The 19,710-nt window shown below is 41.9% G+C and overlaps 1 protein-coding gene across 3 annotated transcripts in view; it reads right to left on the bottom strand.

The window, feature by feature from the left end:
* MAP2K4 (mitogen-activated protein kinase kinase 4) overlaps nt 1–19,710 on the bottom strand; it is an 80,428-nt gene that overhangs the window by 35,762 nt on the left and 24,956 nt on the right. For all 3 annotated transcript variants that reach the window (XM_042255678.2, XM_027974872.3, XM_027974871.3), the window contains one exon: nt 15,363–15,465. In XM_042255678.2, the coding sequence (XP_042111612.1) occupies nt 15,363–15,465 (103 nt within the window). The remainder of the gene's footprint in view (nt 1–15,362; nt 15,466–19,710) is intronic.

The following is a 19,710-nucleotide window of genomic DNA, read 5'->3' as shown; positions in this document are numbered from 1 at the left end:
GTGAAAGTGAAGTCGCTCAGTCGTGTCCGACTCGTAGCGACCCTATGGACTGCAGCCTACCAGGCTCCTCTGCCCATGGGGTTTTCCAGGCAAGAGTACTGGAGTGGGTTGCCATTGCCTTCTCCGTCTGAAATCCTACTGACACCTAAAAAGTCAAAGAACTGTGACATAATGTTCTGGAACATAATCAGACTGGGCATGGAGAAAAGTTTTATTTCTATCTAATGTGTGTTAATAACTGCCAGAGGCTTTGTACACAGGAGGGTGGGCTTGTTTTTTTAAAGAAATAGAACAGCACAGCCAAAGTGATCTGGGATAGCTCTAGCCCCACCCCCCACCACCGGCATGTCTATTACATACAGGGCTTTGCTGTGCAAATTCAGCAGCAGGACAAGCACCTGAACCCCTTCTTCCAACCGGATTACCCAATCCTAATCTCTCCTGCAGCTACACAGGCAGAAGAGAAATTTAAGAAAGGAAATCGATCGTAATGGGAGAAAAGCACTATGAACAATTCAGTGTACACCTGTCGCATTTTCTGGTACTATTACACAGTGACCTGTCACACTGTCTGCTTTACAGATGTCACTGAGTGCACTGCTGACATGAGTGCAACTACACGGGCCACGTGGCTGCATCTCACTGCCTGGGGAGTCTGTCTGCGCTGACTGCGCAGGGCCAGGGCAGGAACCCCCTGGGCCAGGCCCACAGCACCTTTTCTCTCAGGCCAACCTCAACAGTGACTAGATCACTCTTAGGAGGCATTTTGATCTATTACTCTTAGAGTCGGATGTTCTTAACTATTCAGTAAATAACTGTTTCTTCTTTGGTTAACCACCTGAGATAACATCCCCTTAACCAAAGCGCTCTCACACCGGTGTTTGTTTTGTTGTTGCTGCTTCTGCTATGCTGTACTAAGTCACTTCGGCAGTGTCCAACTCTTTGCAACCCCATGGATTGTAGCCCTCCAGGGTCCTCTGTCCATGGGATTCTGCAGGCAAGAATACTGGAGTGGACTGCCATGCCCTCCTCCAGGGGATTTTCCCGACCCAGGATCAAACCCTCATCTCTTACATCTCCTGCACTGGCAGGTGGGTTCTTCACCACAAGCACCACCTGGGAAGTCCACTGCTTCCACTAAAAAATTCTTTTTCTGTTAACATCCCTATCAACCCTTTGTTCTGTACTACACATATTTCTCCAGGGTGCTGTTTACCTTCCGATTGTATTTAAGAAATTATATATGTAAAAAATGCAGTAATTGGGGCATTTTAGAACCAATCATTCCCACCACATTCTCTGGCCATCCTGCAGTATCATCTAAGTTCACTTCCACATGCAATACGGATTTCATTCCACCACTGCATTTTCAGTTTCCTAGCACCGTCTTTTTTTTTCTCATCTATAACCTTTTCAGTAATTCTGTTGCCTATTCATCCAAATTTGTTCTCTCCTCAATACTTTCCAATCCTTTTTAAGAAGTGCCATGATTTCTACTTTATTACAAATGCTAATCATCCATGTGAGACGTGATTTTGAATGCTGTTCAGAGATGCTCTTTCTCAAGCATCAAAGATATGATTCCCTAATTTCATACCTCTCCTCCCATCTCACGATGAGTGTCTTATGAAACTTGTGTTCAGGGTACTATGGAGCATCAGGAGACAGACTGACAACTAGAAAATCAGCCAATATATGGAAAGGTCTTGAAGACCCTGGACAGCAGGCACCAAAGGGCAGTGAGACCCGAGAAGCAGGAAATACACAAGGTGAGCCCTGCAGTACCCCAACTTACTACCTAGAAAAGACTGCACAGACGGCAGCACAGGGAGGGCAGGTTCAGGCAGGCCCTCACATGAAGGTGTTGGGTCTGGGAGTCTGGGGAGACTGCGTTCTCAAGGCAGAGTGCTGGATAAGAGAGCTGCACAGAAGAACCCCAGAGACATGCAGGAGGGGTCCCTTGATCAGCACAAGCTTATGAGGAACCTACATAAGCCTGAGGAAAGAGCTACCCAAAAGCATAATAGGGAAGGATACCAAAGCTCATACAACAATCCCTGCCTGCAAAGCAGAAAACTCCATCTTCACAGGGAAATAGAGAAAGCACACAGAAGGATCCGGTCTCACCTACCAAAGCTATAGAGTGAGACCCAAAAGGATCCAAGTATTTCTGAGTAACTTAACCAAAGAAAAAAGCTAAAAAATACGTAAGATATAAAAATAGCCAGCACTCCATATCTGCCACACAATATAAAATCAAGTATGCAAACAAGCAAGATACTAGGAACCATCTCAAGGAGAAAAAGCAATCAACTCAAAGTGACCCAGAGATGACAGAGGCAAGAATGAGCAGATAAGCACAATGAAACAGTGCTTATGATTGCATTCCATGTGTTCAAAAAACTAAAGAATGGAGAGAACCACCAAATCAAATGCCTAGATGGAAAAACCATCAGGGGGCAGGAAGAAACTTTGGGGATGATGAACATGTCTGCCTTCTTGCCTGTGGTGATGGCTTCATGGGCACACACAGCAAAACCTAGCAAACGTACACTTTTACATACATGCAGATTATTCTGTGTCAATTACCCCTTGATAAAACTGTTGAGAGGGAGAGACACAGACTGGCTTCCCTGGACCCCACTCTGTGTGAAAGGGGTGTGCCTGTCACATGTCTACAGTTGAAAGCACGCAGTCTGAGGCATCCAGGGCTCAGTGCATCACCAATCAGGACACTGGCTGCTCCCAAGGCAAATGGACCACCCCCAGCCTCCTTGTTCTCCGGCACTGTGCTCTCGACTGACAGTGGCACGTACAAACTACATCTCTCAGTCCATCTGCTGCTCCAACCCTTCCCTGAATCCACCTCCCACACATCTCAGAATGACCACGCTACCCAGCGGAACAGGTCAGCATCCATGTCTCCTCCTCCTACCCCCCTCCCCACTACTTTCTGTGGTTACCAAGAGTGGGCAGGACAGAAAAGGGAATGAAGACGCTCTCTGCATTTGAGACCAGAGGCTCAGGGGGGTCCCTTACCACAGGCAGTCTCTGCAGCAATGTTGGAAGAGAAACCCTGGGTACCTTTTTTCTTTACCCTGTTACTGTTATTAGTGATCAGACATAGCATTTAGCATTAAGTTGTCATATTTTCACCTTTGTTTCTTGAATGTTTTAGCAGGTGGCTGCTACTCACGTATCATTTTGTACTACAAATATGAAATTACTTTTACAAAATCAGAATTTTAGTTCCTCAAACAAATATGAACCAAGAGTCTGAACCACTTTCATTCCTAACCTATAGCTAATGTTTGACACTATTACTATGTGAACTGTCTTTTAAACATGTAATTATGAAACTATATTCTCAAGCTTTTAATATTTTGGGGGAGCATTTATCCAAATAAGCCAGTGAGAAAAAAGATTTTATAGAAATAAATTAGCAACCACATTTAGCATGTATTTTATATACCTACTAAAACCTAGTATATTTTTGAACCTTGGAGTGTTAAATTGTTAGCTTGTGTAAACTATGATTAACCTATGTGCTTTAAACCTTATCTCATTCTATTTCCTTACGTATACTCTAGGTGCCAATAGAAACATTAAAAGTTAAAGTCATTGTAGTGGGTTTGAATTCTTCTCTAAAGCATACAGTTCACCATGGGTGACACTTAACACATAAAAGATCTTGTTAAAGGAAGAAGAGAAGAGAACTCCCATTCCTACTGCTTCCTAACTTCTCAGTTTGGTATTCAAGATCCAGAGTCACAGACTAACAGAATCCCATTAGAAAGAAAATATGAGCTTCACCTAGTCTCATCCTTCAGGAAACTGTGCCTGAGAGCGCGGAACGGGCTGAGTGTTCCTCCTCTGTACCCACGTATGGTGAGACCAAGACACACCTACACAGTAGGCTGGCTTGTATTGCTTATTCTTGGAGAACCCTAATTTGGATCCACTTCTAACCATCGTTGCTTAGTTCTGCTTAATTCTGTGATTATCTCCATCAAGTCTACCCCAGGGGCTTCATTTTCAGGTGCACAGGTGAGGATGCAGGCACTAGGCAGGGGTCCCTGAGATCATAGAGCAAAGGGAGTTTTCTCGGCAGCTCCACCTCTCTCACTAGAATACCCTGTCTACATTTGATTCTTCACTATGGGCAGGTGTCACTGCTGAAACATTTCCAAACAGACCCAAACACACTGACTGAGGCTTCCAAGGGCTGCAGGGACAGAAATCCACCATCACGACCATGGCTCATGAATGTGTTCAGAAGGTAAAGGAGACATCACCGGCCTCACCTGCCCAGGCCAACAGTCTATACGCTCTCTTGACAATACAGAGGCTCTCCAACCAGAGTCAAGCCTCCAACTAATGGTTCTGTTCACTTGCTCGTGTATGAAACTTACTTATTTTAAATCATGTACATACTTCCCATTGTCATAATCTAGTCTAATCTCTCAAAATGCTGGTTCTTATTTTCGTTCCAACCACCTCTCAATACATTTCCAGATTCAGTCTGCTGTTTCCTAGGGGGTGGCAGCTGAGGAGACGGATGGCGATGTTTAACAGCAGACGATGCTCGTGGTTTCCCAGGAATGTTTTAGCACTTCTCCTGCGAATATTCCGGGACCACCTCCGCCCAGCTGCTTCTGTCTGCATCACAGAGGCCGTGTGCTGTGACTGCAACTGCGCCCGTGTGTCCTGTCCTTGAAAAGTTAGTTTAACATCCTTTCCAGCAGGTCAACAAGTCTACTTCAGAGTATCTGCCTCATAGGTTTCCCAAGGAAACTTGCCAGGAACTGGCTTTTCTTAACGCAGCACATGGTCCAAGAAGCCAAAGCTCAGCTCTCCAACACCACGTGCAGTGGGTTCAATCACGGCTCCAACAGAAGACACGTCCCCCTGCAACCTCAGAAGGTGACCGTATCTTTACATGTGTAAGTAGGAAAATGGTCTCAAGAGAAGACTGTCCTGGAGTAGGGAGGACTCTAAATGTAAGGATGAGTGTCCTTAGAAGAGACAGAAAAGGAGAAAACAGAGACACACAGAGAGGCACAGGGAGGTCTGGAAGCTGGCAACTGGAATTGTGCAACCAAAACCCGAGGGACGCCAGGAGCTCCTAGAGCTGGAAATGGGACGGGGGGCGGGGCAGGGGGGTTGGGGAGTGGTGGCTCTGGAGCCTTTGGACGAGGCACAGCCTCACCAGCACCAAGACTTCAGATTTTGGCCTCCCGAACCTGAGAGGACACATTCCTGTTGCTTGAAGCCACCAAGTCTGTCGTAATTTGTTCCAGCAGCCCTAGGAATCCCACATGCTGTCTGAATCACAAGCCACCAAACTTCTTCTGTCAAGGGACAGACAATAAATACGTCAGGCTTTACCATCTACACAAGTGTCTGTGGCAAATACATGACTACCTGGGTATGGCTACATCTCAATTAAACCTGATTTTCAAAAACACAGCAGCAGGCCACACCTGGCCCATGGGCTGTAGTCTGCTGACTGCGCAATCTAAATGACATCTAGTCGGCTAAACATCACTCATCATTTAAACGACCTGAGTCCTATCCATTCAGTTCTCACATCGCTTCTCTTTCAAATTTACTATTATGCTCTGGAGGAGAAGAAATTTCAATTATCTACCCAGATCCTATAGTTTTATTTCCAGGAATTAATCTTGAGATACACTTCCTGCTTTTTCTGGAAAAGCCTGCCCAGATGCCCCGGGAGAGACCCCTCTGCGGCTCCCCCCTTTCTCCCTGTGCAGGGCAGTGGGGGCACGAGGCTGCACATGCCACCTGGCCCAGGTGCCCTCACAGTGGCGGGGCCTCCAGCAGCAGTCGTTACCTCAGCAGCGGCCTCCTGCTTGCACGGGAAAGTGTGACTCCCCGAGCCTGCCAAGGCCTGCTCGTTTTCCCTTGATAAATAAGTATCTTCTTGTGTCCACAGCTACCTCTCACAAGACCCCTTTCTCATCTAATCAGCTGGAAATGTGTTTTCTCCTTTTATTTCATTATCATGTTCTCCCTCATTTACTGTTATCCTGACTTCCTCCGGATGCTGTCAAACATTTCTTTCTTCCCAAATTATCCCTTCCACCTCCTTCCCAGAGCTTCCTTGATTTTAGCAAGCACACACTAAAATGCCTCAAGCTGTTTCACTCTCTCCTCAGCATATAAATAGACATAACGCGTAAGCGTCCTCAGACAGGAAAACAAACGGAACACATACCCTGCAGCGCACTGCAACTGTTCTTCCGTGTCCACGCTCTTAGGATCTCTAGATGAACACTGCTTTATGCATCCTTCTGCAATGCAGCTCTGTTAATTCAGGAAATTTCCACAGTAAACGCAATCTGTCGGTTGCCATGGAAACTGCCTGCTTCCTGGCACTACTAACAAAATGAGTATCTTTGCTAAGATCCAAGATGAGGCAAAAGGAAAAGCTGAAAAAGGAAAGATTTCTAGAAGAGTCGCTCAAACAATCCAAAGATAAACATTCAAATTCTGATATTCATATTCAGTGAACAGAAAATAGTGATTGTACAAGTCTGCAGTATTTTGAAGTAGTGGAGATTTATGAAGTAGAAGTACTTTGTTTTCAGTCACAAAGCGAGAGAGTAATAGAATGCAACAGATGTTCACATTTACATCTTGCTGCACATCCCCTAAGGGCTGATCGTTGTCGGCTGCACTTAAGGCTTAGTACTGGAATGGCTTTTCTGGGCTCTGCTCCTTACAGGAAAGGTTAGGAAGGCTGCCCTAAACCAGCACGTAACAAATTTTCATAAGATCCTTTCCCTATTTGGGCTCCAATCTCCACTGGCAGCTAATAACCCATCCCCCCAAGCAGGGTAAGTTAAAAGTGTGCCTCAGGAGTCTTCGCCAGTAGAAACAGCCTTCCCAGTACCCGCAGAACACTAGGCTCGGCGGACCCCCACCCTCACTCCCACCCCCACCCCCAGAAATGATGCTCTGTTCCGAGAACATCACACTTTACAGATGTAATTCCTGCCTCTCAAGCGTCTTTCCGATCTCAGCTCGTTGCTCCTCCTGTACCCAACCTCTGAATGCCACGTTTCTTCAGGGTTCAGCCCTGGACCAACGGTCTCATCCACTGGCGACAATGCCCCACTTTCTGCCCCCAACCTGTACTCTTCCCTCTCAGCACCACATTTTCAGTTTCAACACCAGAGTGTGCGCCATGTTCACCTCCTTGGGATCTCCACTGGGAGCTTTCGCAGTCAACTCACACTTAACACACCTCAAGCTGAACTCCTGCTTTTCTGGGCTCCCTCATCCCTGAAGCTCCAGACCCAATGGTCCCCATCTCAGTAACAGCCACTGAACCTGTCATTCAAGCCAGAATTCTGGAAGTCACCATGAAAGCCTTCCCCTCTTCACAATCCACGTTCAAATTATCAGTAATTTCATTAATGAATGCTACCTCCCCCAATCTCTAGAATCTGTCCATTTCCCTGTACCTCCCCTGCCATCCACCTAACATCATGATCACCCATTACATCTCTGCTACACCAGTGCAGTCTTACTGGGTCTCTCTAAGTCTATTCTAGCCTCTCTCCAACACACTGCACAGAGCAGCCGGAATCATCAGTGTAGAACATAAGTCAGATTCTGTCATTCACCTGCTTCTAACCTGCCACAGCCTCCCACGCTGTGGGAACACCAAGAAAGTGTTAGTCACTTAGTCGTGTTCAACTCTTTGTGACCCCTTGGACTGAAGCCCACCAGGCTCCTCTTGTCCATAGGACTTCCCAGGTAAGAATACTGGAGTAGGTTGCCATTTTGTTTTCCCAGGGATCAAACTCAGGTCTCTTGCACTACAGGCAGATTCTTTACCATATGAACCACCAGGGATTTAGTTTAGTTAATGGGAACACCAAACTAAATACAAAATGAAATTCATTTTCAGGAGACAGGCAAATCAACAGCATTTATCATATTCGTTTCTTTAAATAAATATTCCAGAATTAACATCCAATGCCTCAGCTATAAATGTCTGGCTTAAGATTACACGAGTGACTATCAGGGTGGAGAGGAACAGAGGACCCACTCAGAGGACCCACGCCTGGCAGCACGACCCTCTAGGCACCACAACCGCCAAGGGAGCCGTGGCTGAGGTGAAGTGGGGGACTGAGGACGAGATCCAAGCCCTCTGAACTGTGAGACGTACCACAACGAGCGCTGTGAGAGATTGCCTCACACGGTAGGGCTATTCACCACAGTCAAAGTCGGCAACACCAAAATGTATAATGGACACATCAATGGATAACGGATAACAAAATGTTATATATATACATACAATAAAGTATTATTCAGCCCTCAGAGGGAAATTCTGACACGTATCAGAACACAGATGGACTATAACGACATCATGTCAAGTGAAATAAGCCAGACAGAAAAGAACAAGTATTGTATAATCCCACTCACATGAGGTATCTACAGTGATCAGATTCACAGAGACAGAGAATAAAATTAAAATGGTAACTATCAGAGACCAGAAGAAAGAGGAATGGGGAGTTAGTGTTCAATGGACACAGAGTTACAGTTTGAGAAAATAAAAGAGTTCTGGAGGTGAATGGTAGTGGTGGACACACAACGACATGAATGTAGCTAACGCCACTGAACTGCACACCAAGAAATGGTTAGGATGGCCAATTTTATGTTAGCCATATTTTGCTTCAGTAAGAAAAATAAAGTTTGCTGCAGTAAACCTAAGCCAGCCAAAAATAAGTAGATTAACCCACAGATTCTGACACATTTGGCATTTTTTAATTGGGGGTTTTCTTGCCTGGAAAATTCCATGGACAGAGGAGCCTGGCGGGCTACAGTCCGTGGAGCTACAGAGCACCGGACACGACGAAGCACAGAGGGGCATGCGCTTCCCAGGTGGCGCCAGCGGTAAAGAAGCCACCTGCATGCTGTTCACAATAGCTAGGACACAAAAGCAACCTAGATGTCCAGTAGCAGACGAACAGATCAAAAAGTTGTGGTACATCACAGCAATGGAATATTAGCTATTAAAAAAAAAACACACACATTTGAATCAGTTCTGGTGAGGTGGATGAAACTGGAGTCTATTATACAGAGTGAATTAAGTCAGAAAGAAAAACACCAATACAGTATGTTAACACATATATATGGAATCTAGAAAGATGGTAATGACGACCCTATATGCAAGATAGCAAAAGAGACACAGATGTAAAGAACAGACTTTTGGACTCTGTGGCAGAAGGGGAGGGGGAGATGATTTGAGAGAACAGCACTGAAACATGTATATCACCATATGTGAAACAGATTGCCAGTCCAAGTTCAATGCATGAAGCAGGGCACTCAAAGCCGGTGCACTGGGATAACCCAGAGGGATGGGATTGGGCGGGAGGTTTGGGACGGGGTGGACACTTGTATACCCATGGCTGATTCATGTCAATGTATGGCAAAAACCGCCACAATACTGTAAAGTAATTAGCCTCCAATTAAAATAAATAAAAATAAAAAAAAGAATCCACCTGCAATGCAGGAGATGCAGGTTCGATCCCTAGGTTGGGAAGATCCCCTGGAGAAGGAAATGGCAACTCACTCCGGTATTCCGGCCTGGGAAATCCCATGGATAGAGGAGCCTGGTGGGCTACAGTCCACGGGGTCACTAAGAGTCAGACACAACTTAGCGACTGAACATGCACTAATTTGTACCTATAAATATTTATGCCATCATGTTCAAAAGAGCCCCACCATAGAAACGTAGAGATTCCAGAGGACTATGATTACATTACAAACTTCAAATGGAGAAAGCCCCTTCTATGCTCATGCTGAGTGATGTCCTGGGACTACTCTGGGGAACAAAGGCAGACAACACCACAGAACCCTCTCCCACTTCCACAAACAGCCTGTCAGGCTCATGCATGAGATTTTTACTTCAAGAAAGGAACATGAAACTGGCTTGATTCCTATTCACTTTCTCTCCCCATTCCCTGCCATTCACCATATAAAATAATGTAAGTCATTACCCTAATTCAGTGCCTGAACTGAGATCAGAGTTGAGTGACACACTGATGCCACGATGATGCTGAAGCAGAAACCAGGACTCCCACATTAATGAAAAGGTTGACCCAAGATAATAAGTTGAGAACATAAAGAATAAGTTGAGAAGTTGAAGATAAAGCTCCCACAATTTACCCAGGAATAACAGCCTACGTCATTTATAATTGCATTCTAAGCTGCAGCTCTACTAAGTAGGCACAGCATGGAATTAACACTAGTGATTAACTGGTGACTTCAAAACTTCTTTTAAAACTACTTCCTAGATGTTCCAGGGCACAAATGAGCCTTTTTCTGTTCCAATGTAACAAAGATAAATGAGATCCTAGAGATCCTCTTGGTCTCAACAGAAAAAGAGCCCCTTAAATTTACAACATATGGTTTCAAAATGTTTAGCTTAAACCCTCAAATGTATCGTTACTCATCATTATTTATTTCCAACATTAGCTTTTGAGTTAGTGTGTCTTCTTTACAATCCTGATATGCTGTGAAGATAAAAGGGCTGTTTTTTAGAATCACAGTGGTATGTGGTGCGCGCTGAATGATTCAGCACACTGAGAGCACTCACACGTCACTCAGAGGTGCCGCGATGAAAGCACAGGCCACAGCAGTGGAGCACCTGCTTCTGTTCCTGTCAAATTTTATATACAGAACAGGACTTCAGCGCACGTCTGCCACATTCGTGAAACCACCCTTGGGGTATCAGAAAGATGTGTGATGCTGAGTATGATCCAATCCTGATAGAAATGTAAAGGAAGACAGATACACATTTTTTCCTTTCATTTTTCTTTGTACTCTGTAATTTTACAGCTTAATCTTTCATTTAAAGAGCCAGAGGGCAAAATGTTAAAGATTTGTTATATCTAGGTAGTAGGTACAAGAATCTCTACTATGTCATTTTTGTGTGTGTATGTCCGAAATACTATAATTTTAACCAATGATAATTAAAAACCAAGGTTTCTTGTTTGGGTGGTCTTATTCTTTTTAAGGACACACATGAAAAGAATGATTTAAAAAAACAAAAGGAAGTAAAGAAACAGATTTAGGCAGATTTCTGAATACCTCGAAGCACACTGAAATATGTAGACAAAGCAAAACTAACAAATTCCAAGGGAAGGGACTCTGCAGTTTCAAAAACTTATCAGCCAAGAGCAGTATAAAACCTCGTTTAGCTCCTGCTTCAAACTACTGGGGAAAAAAAAGTGATGAAGTAACCACTTATTTGATATTAAAATGATAATATTATAATTGTGTTTTTTAAAAGGAGTCCTTATCTCTTAGAAACACATCCTGAAATATTTACAGATGGAATAACATGTCTGAGGTTTGGTTAAAACTAGGGAGGGCAGAGGAATAATAGTAGCCATATTAACTGCTAAAGCTGATTGATAAATACATAATGATTCATCTACCACATTCCAGTTTTGGATATATTTACAGCTTTCCATAATAAGAGTTTAAAAAAAACCTGAAATATAGAAAATCGCCACCCACAACACATGGTAAGAGAGAAGCACAGAGCAGAGACAAGAGGCAGGTAGTGCTCCCAACAAGACCTCAGAAAGGAACCACAGCTGGGCAGGAAGAAGGCCCAGAAACTCAAGAGCTGATTAAAACTCTTTCTAAAAGAAAGGTTTACCCAGCATCTCCTGTCCCCCCACACTCAAGCCCAAATGAAAAGAGAACATGTCTCTAAGGAAAATAAACATACTATCTGGAAAAAACAAAGCCTACAAGGGCAAGTGTTGGCCTATTCAGTATGGCATCGAGAATATTCCAGGCCTAACCAGTACTCAAACCATTCACAGAAAAGCCAAGGCAAGCCACCAGCTGACCGTCTATGATCAGAGCCTCCAATAAGCTTTCTAAGTTCCTCATCTTTAACTATCAATGGACAAGCAAGAATTACTAGACATGTGGAAAAAAGGTAACACGAGAAAGACAAAATAAACAGTGTCCCTTGAGGAAACGGAGTACCTAGAGAACAGAAGAGAATTTTTAAATTTCAGATTTTACATCCATAAATTAAGAATAAAATACCAAGAAAAAAGCCAGAATCAACTGTTAGACATAAAAGTCAATTGCCAAAACAGAACATTCTATAGAAGGGCCAGAAATTTTTTTTTCATCTCCTAGGATATAAAGCAAGAAAACAAAGATTAAAAAAATAGAAAAGTCAAACACTCAGGGAATTCAGAGATATGAATTCAGAATACAAATTCAGAGAAACTAAATAACACACATTCCAGGAGGAGAGAACAGGAGAAACATCAAAGAATCTTCAAAAGAAAAGCAGCAGTAACTCGGAAACAGATAACATGAATCTTCAGACTGAAACCATTCATCCGGTACACAGAAGGGTGACCCAAACCTAAGCACACTCTGATATAACTGTGGAACACCGACAATAAAGACAAAGTGCGAAAAGCAAGAGAGGAATAGGTCATCTGCAAGTAGCATCTCCGCTACAGTGAAACGGACCTAGCATGGCGCCCTCGAAGTGATCGTGCGCGGACACTCACCAGAATGCCCTTCTCCCCCTGTTCTCCACCTGAGCTCCTCCACCCGGCTTTCAAAACCCAGTTCAAACCTTGGTCCTCGGTGACACTTCTCCAGGTTGTTTATCTGAAGTGCTCTTGCCCCTCCTGCACCATTCATTTGACATCTGATCTGTATCACCCCATGCCTTACTTCCTGAAGGGCTGTCTTCTTGCAATTTTATTTAAATTGCTATTTCTCAGAAAGTAAGGACGCTTTTTTTTCTCAATCTTCCAGAGAATCCTGCACCCAAACAATGCCAAAAACGATCTGAAACTAGTGCCTGGGATGAATCTTAATTTCATTAGTTGCTTATGTTTCATCTAATCTTGCTCTAAGTTCATTTTTAAAGTTTTATATTTATATCGACAACTAAAGTTAAAAACAAAACAAAACTGAATGCAAGGATATTTTAGGAGAAGGAAACATTTTGGCACAAAGATGCTATCTTCCCTCGGTGGGGAAGATCCCCTTGAGGAGGAAATGGCAACCTATTCCAGTATTCTTGCCTGGAAAATCCCATGGACAGAGGAGCCTGGTGGGCCACAGTCCATGGATCACAAAGAGTCACATACAACTGAGCAACTAAGCATCTTTTTCAAGGCCCTTACACACTGCAAGCTGTATTTTCTAATTGCAAACTTATCCTGAACAGTGATGAGCCACGGATTTTGGTGCCTGAGATGACACACAAGGAGCCCCACGGAGGTGGGTGGGAGGTAGGAGGTATGCCAGTCCACTAAGCAGGGAATAATTGTCTTTGACGAGTATCAATTTTAGTAGTTGCCTATTCCCAATCCAGGTAACAGACCAGTGCAATAACAAAACTCAACGGCAGAGTCTAAACCGTGCACATACCAGAATCAAATTCCAAAGATTCTACCACAAAGTAAAAATGTCTATTACTGTGTCCTCTCTAACTTTTAACACCTGCTGAGAAGAGATAGGAAAGAAACCTAGCTGGTTACAAGACTACTATGAAGTAGTAGGTTTAAAAAAGAGAAAGGGCCGAGGGAAAGGAGGGACCTGATTGACTTAAATTTTGGAAGAACGTTTACTTTCATACTGTTTACTGTTTAAAAAAAAAAAAAAAATTGTCCATGAATTCCCCTAGACATGAAGAAAGTCGTGAGAGAAGACAGTACAGCTATGGGAATGTTTTCCTAAGTTCTAAATGCAAATCAAGTTGTCTTTCTCTTTGTCTAAGGGGGCTTAAAAAAAAAAAACAAAACACGAAAGATTTGTTAAGTTGGGCGATTACTACATCTTTTCTTTCTCAGATGTCAAACATGAGATTCAGTTAGCAACCAAGGTAACAGAAATGGCCTTTGTTCAGGAATTTGCTTTGTACTAGCTTTCACTAGAAATTCTAGGAAAAGAGGAAGGAGATTCTTTTGAGTGTTTCCTTGCTGCTGGAGCTCGGACTAATTAGGCAATACTAAGAATTTCCTTCCTCAATATGTTTCAGAGAAGGTAAAAAGGTTGAGCTCTGACAAGAAACCTCATTGGGAACAGCAATCTAATAAAGTAGCCTAATAAAGCTGACAGACACCATGCCCAGCCAAATAAACTGCTACTCAGTTTTCATTTAAAATACCTTTCATCTCCCTTAAGGTAACAGGTGTAAGCCTAAGAGCATACACACACATATATTGCTTCCTTCTAGGCACTGATGCTTTAAAAATGTCTTCAGCATCCCGACTGCAAGACACTCTTCTACCAATGTGTGAAGTGAAGTGAAGTGAAGTCGCTCAGTCGTGTCCGACTCTTTGCGACCCCGTGGACTGTAGCCCACCAGGCTCCTCTCCAGGCAAGAATACTGGAGTGGGTTGCCATTGTAACTGTGTGCAAATACTGTGCATGCCAAATTTCAAAAGAATAAATGAGCCCCTTTAGGAAGAATAAACGTATTTGTAGTCTAATAAAGTCTGAATGCAAACTGTTGAGGAATTATTACAAAGCTATAAAAAAATGGATCTGACAGTTTTTTAACTGTGTCTTCCACCACTTGCTTTATAGTTCTCAATACTAGAAATGGGTGAAATTTTTTTCTTTCTGGACATGAGTAGAAGTGTAAACCTGCTGGCTCTGACCCTTCATGTTCCTGCCAGGTTTGAGGAGAAGACACTATTATTTAACACATCACTTCACTTCAATTCAAAGGTTTCTGTAAAATATTATTGTAATAAGATTGTTTTAAATTTACTAATGTATTTTTAACACTTTTCAGTGAAGTGCTATTAATATAACGTCATGTCTATTTTTCAGGTTTTAAAGAATCACTAACACCTGCTCAGTGACATGCACATGCTCCTTCCATTTACTGTGACGCGGAAACCCGACAGGCACTAGGTATGTTCAGAACGGGAGCCGGCTTTGTCACCTCGTGAGTGGGGGTGATTTGTGCACATCTCCAGAGGAGCGTTAAGCCTTCTGAATACTACTCACAACTCAACTGGAAATCCAGGAGGAGGGGTATTAACGATACTCTCAGTGTTCAATGAGAGAAATTAAATCACTATAAAAGTATCTCAATCTTCAGCTCTTTTCTTCAAGTAAAACTTTAGAAAGGAAAATTGTGTTTGCCTACTTCAGACTACAGGATCAACAGCTTTTCTAAGTCCAAATAGCAATATTTCAAATGGCCCATAAAATAAGAGAAATAACAACCCCTCAACTTGCAAAAATTGATAAAATAACAGTAACTTTAAAACCTTTGCTTGGGCTGAGCCTTTTATTTGATTACCAGGAATACTCACATGTGTGGGTTTTGAACTCCTGCAGGATTGGGATTCAGAGTAAACCTTGCTGTAGATTTGAAAGGTGGATTTGCAAAATTCAACTTCAGTGCTTTGCGTTTACCTAAGAAATAACAAATAAAAAGTAAAAGTTTCAAGTACTATAAAACAGGTAGGATTCTGAGGGCATAAGAAATTCACACCAAGACGTAGGAAATTTTGCTTTAACATATAGTTAATGTAATATTTTGAGAGGTGGCAAAGAATTTCTCAGAATTAAGAAAAAGTAAATAAAAATGATCCAACGTTGTTACTAACCACAAATCGTTCACTGTCTCCAAAAGAACAGAAAACAGCGCTCTGTGCTTTCAGTTTCTATTATTCAGAGGTGCTAAGGCTTTTGCATGTAAAAATACCACTATAAAAATCATTCTCCTCGGCAGATATATTGAAAAATACTAAAATATCAGCACCTTTCCAGTGTCACAGTTTAATTCTTTACTTTAATAAAAATCATTTCCCCTCAAATGTAATATGAACAACTGAGTGAAGAATATAAAGCATTTCACAACCATGATGCTAAAAACATCATGGAACAGTCAATTTCAAGTTAATAACACAGGCAAGCCAAACCATCATTTCTCTGGGGCAATTTATTTGGCTTGGGAAGGGAGAAATTATAACATTCAATGTTTTATGTTATATTATTTTTTAAAAAGTCCTTTACAGAAAAGCCAGAAAATTCATAAAAGATAAACAAAAATATATAATATTATATATACACCTATAAGTATATAGGGTTTTAAAAACTTGTATACACACTTAAAAGTCCAATTATCCCAATATAATCGTTGTCTATTGCAGACTATTTTCTACACAGAGATTTTTTTTTTCCCTCTACAATCAAAATCAGACCACAGTACTGATTTGCAACATGCTTTAGTCACAGATCCTATTTTTGTCTATGTCAATAAATCTTACAAAATCATTAGTGTAGGGGTTTACTATATGGAAATTTTGTAACAGAGTTGGGTTTTTCCTCATTTTTAGTACATCTTGGTTGCATGTACATATTAAGGATACATTTTACAACACTCATTTTTCACAATGTATCATACACATATCTACCTATTCCAACAACATCTCTCCCATCCAAACCCCTTCCCGCCTCAGTGGATTCAGAAGAGGGGTTAGAGGGCTCAACCCTCTTGGCCCAGGGCTTTGAGGAGACTGGAAGGCTGAGAGCACCGCGCTGGCGGGACAGGACCACAGGGCAGGAGCACGGGGCTCCTATGGGGCTCTAGCAGTGGCTCTCAGGGATGTGCCTTGCTACAGGATAACAGTGGTTCCTAAGGAGCCCATTGTCAGAAATAAGCAATGTACAATGTGAATTTTCCACAGAAGTTGTCCTATTGGGTGCCTTTTAAAATAATAATAATAATTTTTAATTTGATTGCAAGTAGAGAAGGGATATTCAAACTATACATGCAAAAGGTGTTTAAAAAGCAAAAAAAAAAAAAACTTTAAAAAATTAAATAAAGACTTGGAAATTCTAGCAAAATAAAATCAAAAACTAACTATATAAGGACATCACACAAATCAACAAAAAATACAAAAAAATGGCAAGGGTACGAAAAGTTATACAAATCTGAGAAAAAATTATGAAAGGTACTTAGTGACACCAAAAACAGTTAAAACTTTTGTTCATGTAAAACTGGAAAAGTTTAGAGGTTTTTTTTTTGTACACATATATTTATCCTTTTAATGATAATATGCTGATCAGATGACCAGGTAAAAGAATCACTAGCAAAATACACTGTTGGTAGAAGAAAAACCTTTGGGAAGAGGTTCAGCAGCAAACAAGAAGCAGCTTTAAATGAGTAAGTTCTTTCATGTCCTACAAACCTGTCTTTAAGGAAGGTTTAAAGGTGGAGGACCATTCGCAGGCCCTGCTAGATTCTGAAATTGTCTGGGACTATTTGCTCACTCCTTTCTGCCTTCAGTTTCCTCCCTTTTTGAATGAAAATCTCCCTAACGGTTATCCACTGCCTAACCTACCGCCATAACTTTTTTGGAAGCAGATAATTCATCATCTAGTTACTGGGTTCACAGATGGAGAAGAAATTGGTGTCATGATGGATCATACTCAAGAGTCTCACCTATACCTGACTGAGATGCTTCCAATGACGAGATCTGGGACTGATGAGCTGACGATGTCTAAACAAGGTCTGGATTTGAGCTGATTTTGTAATGAGCCAAGACTTCTGGGAAATGTTGAGGAGGGTGAATGTATTTTGCATGTGGGACAAATGTAATTACATAGGGACCAGAGGCAAATGGTAGTGGGCAGAAAAGGTGGCCCCCAAAATACCGGAATCTATGAATGCTACTTTATATGGCAAATTAAGAACCTGCGTGATCATAAATTTGAATTAGCTCAATGCTTACAAGCTCCCCAAATCAAAGGCTGAACACCACCTGTCATGTGTGTGTTTGAAACTGACTGGTACATCACCCATATTCTCTGCAGGGTGAAAAACTGATAAAAGATTAAAAGCTAAGGACAATAACAGAACACAGAATCACTGTGAAAACTATCCAGAGAAAGACACTAAAACTGGCCCTCTATGCAAAAGCCCAATTTGACAGGACAGTAGGTAATCTTTGTAGGCACATAAAACATGTTACTATAATTAAAACGTACTCAAACTGCACTTTTGAAAATAAATATTTCTATATAACACACACACACACACACACACAGATTCCTTTTCACACTGCGTTCACATTAAACAAAAATAAATTAGGGTCCTTAAAGGACATTTACTATATAAATGAACACATACACAAGGAACAGAATGTGACTTAACCTACATAAATGAGATTTAAACACACTCTACTTCAGAAACATCTGCAGCTATCTTAAAAACAGTCCAAGTATATATTTTGATCTTTTACCGACAAAATACACTAAAGAGTTCTATAAAAGTTCAAAGTATCTATAAGCAACAATGACTCAGAGTCTGAGATTGAGTTACATGACCTGTTCTCAACAGTGCGCCCCATATTTAAGAGGACAATGAACACCCCAGAAAGGCCATCAAAGGTGAGGTGGATGGTAAGGTAGAAAGAGGCAGCTTCTGTAATACTTTAAGGGCTATTTCTAAATCTCTGTAGGCATGAGCCTTTTTGTTTGCTTGTTTAAGCATCTCTTCCTCTATATTCATTCTCTAAGTAAGAAGCTTTCTTAGTTCTGATCTTTTTTGTCTTTACCTCTCTCTCTCAAGGGCCCCAAAAAACTAAACCCTAAAGGCAACCTGTCACCATGCATTCAGATATTTTTACAAAACTACAAACAAACAGGATATTGGATCAATATGGATTTTTTTTCCTATTGCCTGCAACAGGCAGAAAAGAGTATAAGGATACTATACTATAGATGGCTAGCGGAGATTTTTAGAAGCTAACAGGGATTAAAATAGCTTTGTAAGTAATTTAAAGTCACTATCAAGAAAGACTATAAATTTGTGATTATAATCCTCCCTTTGTAAGACTATCACCAAATAATAAATTCCTAACCAATCAACAGAAATAAACAGACCCTCCCCTTTATCTACAGTAGGATAGAAACAAAGCAGGTCAAACATCTTATTTATATGGAAGGAGTTTCCCATAGAGAAGACTGTCTTTGTATACCTGAAACCCAAGTTCAGTGCCTGATATAGAAAACAGGTTCACGTTTACTGATCTGGGAATAAATCTGACAGAGACAGAACCAGACAACAAAAAGCGTGGGTTAAATCAGCTGGAATCAGTTTCTGCTGTTTGCACCCAGGAACCCTGACTGATAAGGAAAACAGTATGTGTCCTCAGCCAGCCATATTCCCAGAGCGCTGCTGTGTCCTTTAGGGCAAGGCTGTCTGACTTTTTTCATGCCATAATTTATATGACAATGAGGACATCTGTTCAATGCAGGGAGAAAATGAGAACCACAGCTGGCCCCGAAGCTGGCCGAGGTGGTTCAGCAGCCTCAAGCCCTACTCAAGCCGATCCAAGGACAGAGGGGTCAACCTTTCTGCATCACCCTTGAAATTCTGGTTTCAAAGTTCTGCCTTAAGAGGATGCCAGTGACATTTACACAACCTTTCCAGTATCATCACTCTACAATTTCTTCCCCACACTTCTCATGGGAGGAGCATTCCCAAGCATGGGATCTTCAAGAATAATCAGAACAGCGATTCTGAAGCAGGAGGACCTGTCCAAGCATGTCCATCCTCACTATGGCCCAGGAGTATCTTTTGCTCTAAATCTGACCACAGAACAACTCAGAATATTGCGGCTGAAAGGGAGACATCTTTCAGCTTTCAGA

The sequence above is a fragment of the Ovis aries genome, chromosome 11 (genome assembly GCF_016772045.2).
Source record: "Ovis aries strain OAR_USU_Benz2616 breed Rambouillet chromosome 11, ARS-UI_Ramb_v3.0, whole genome shotgun sequence".
In the NCBI taxonomy this organism is placed as follows: Eukaryota; Metazoa; Chordata; class Mammalia; order Artiodactyla; family Bovidae; genus Ovis; species Ovis aries.
Note: the sequence above shows the minus strand (reverse complement) of the source record. Positions and strands in the feature narration are given on the sequence as shown.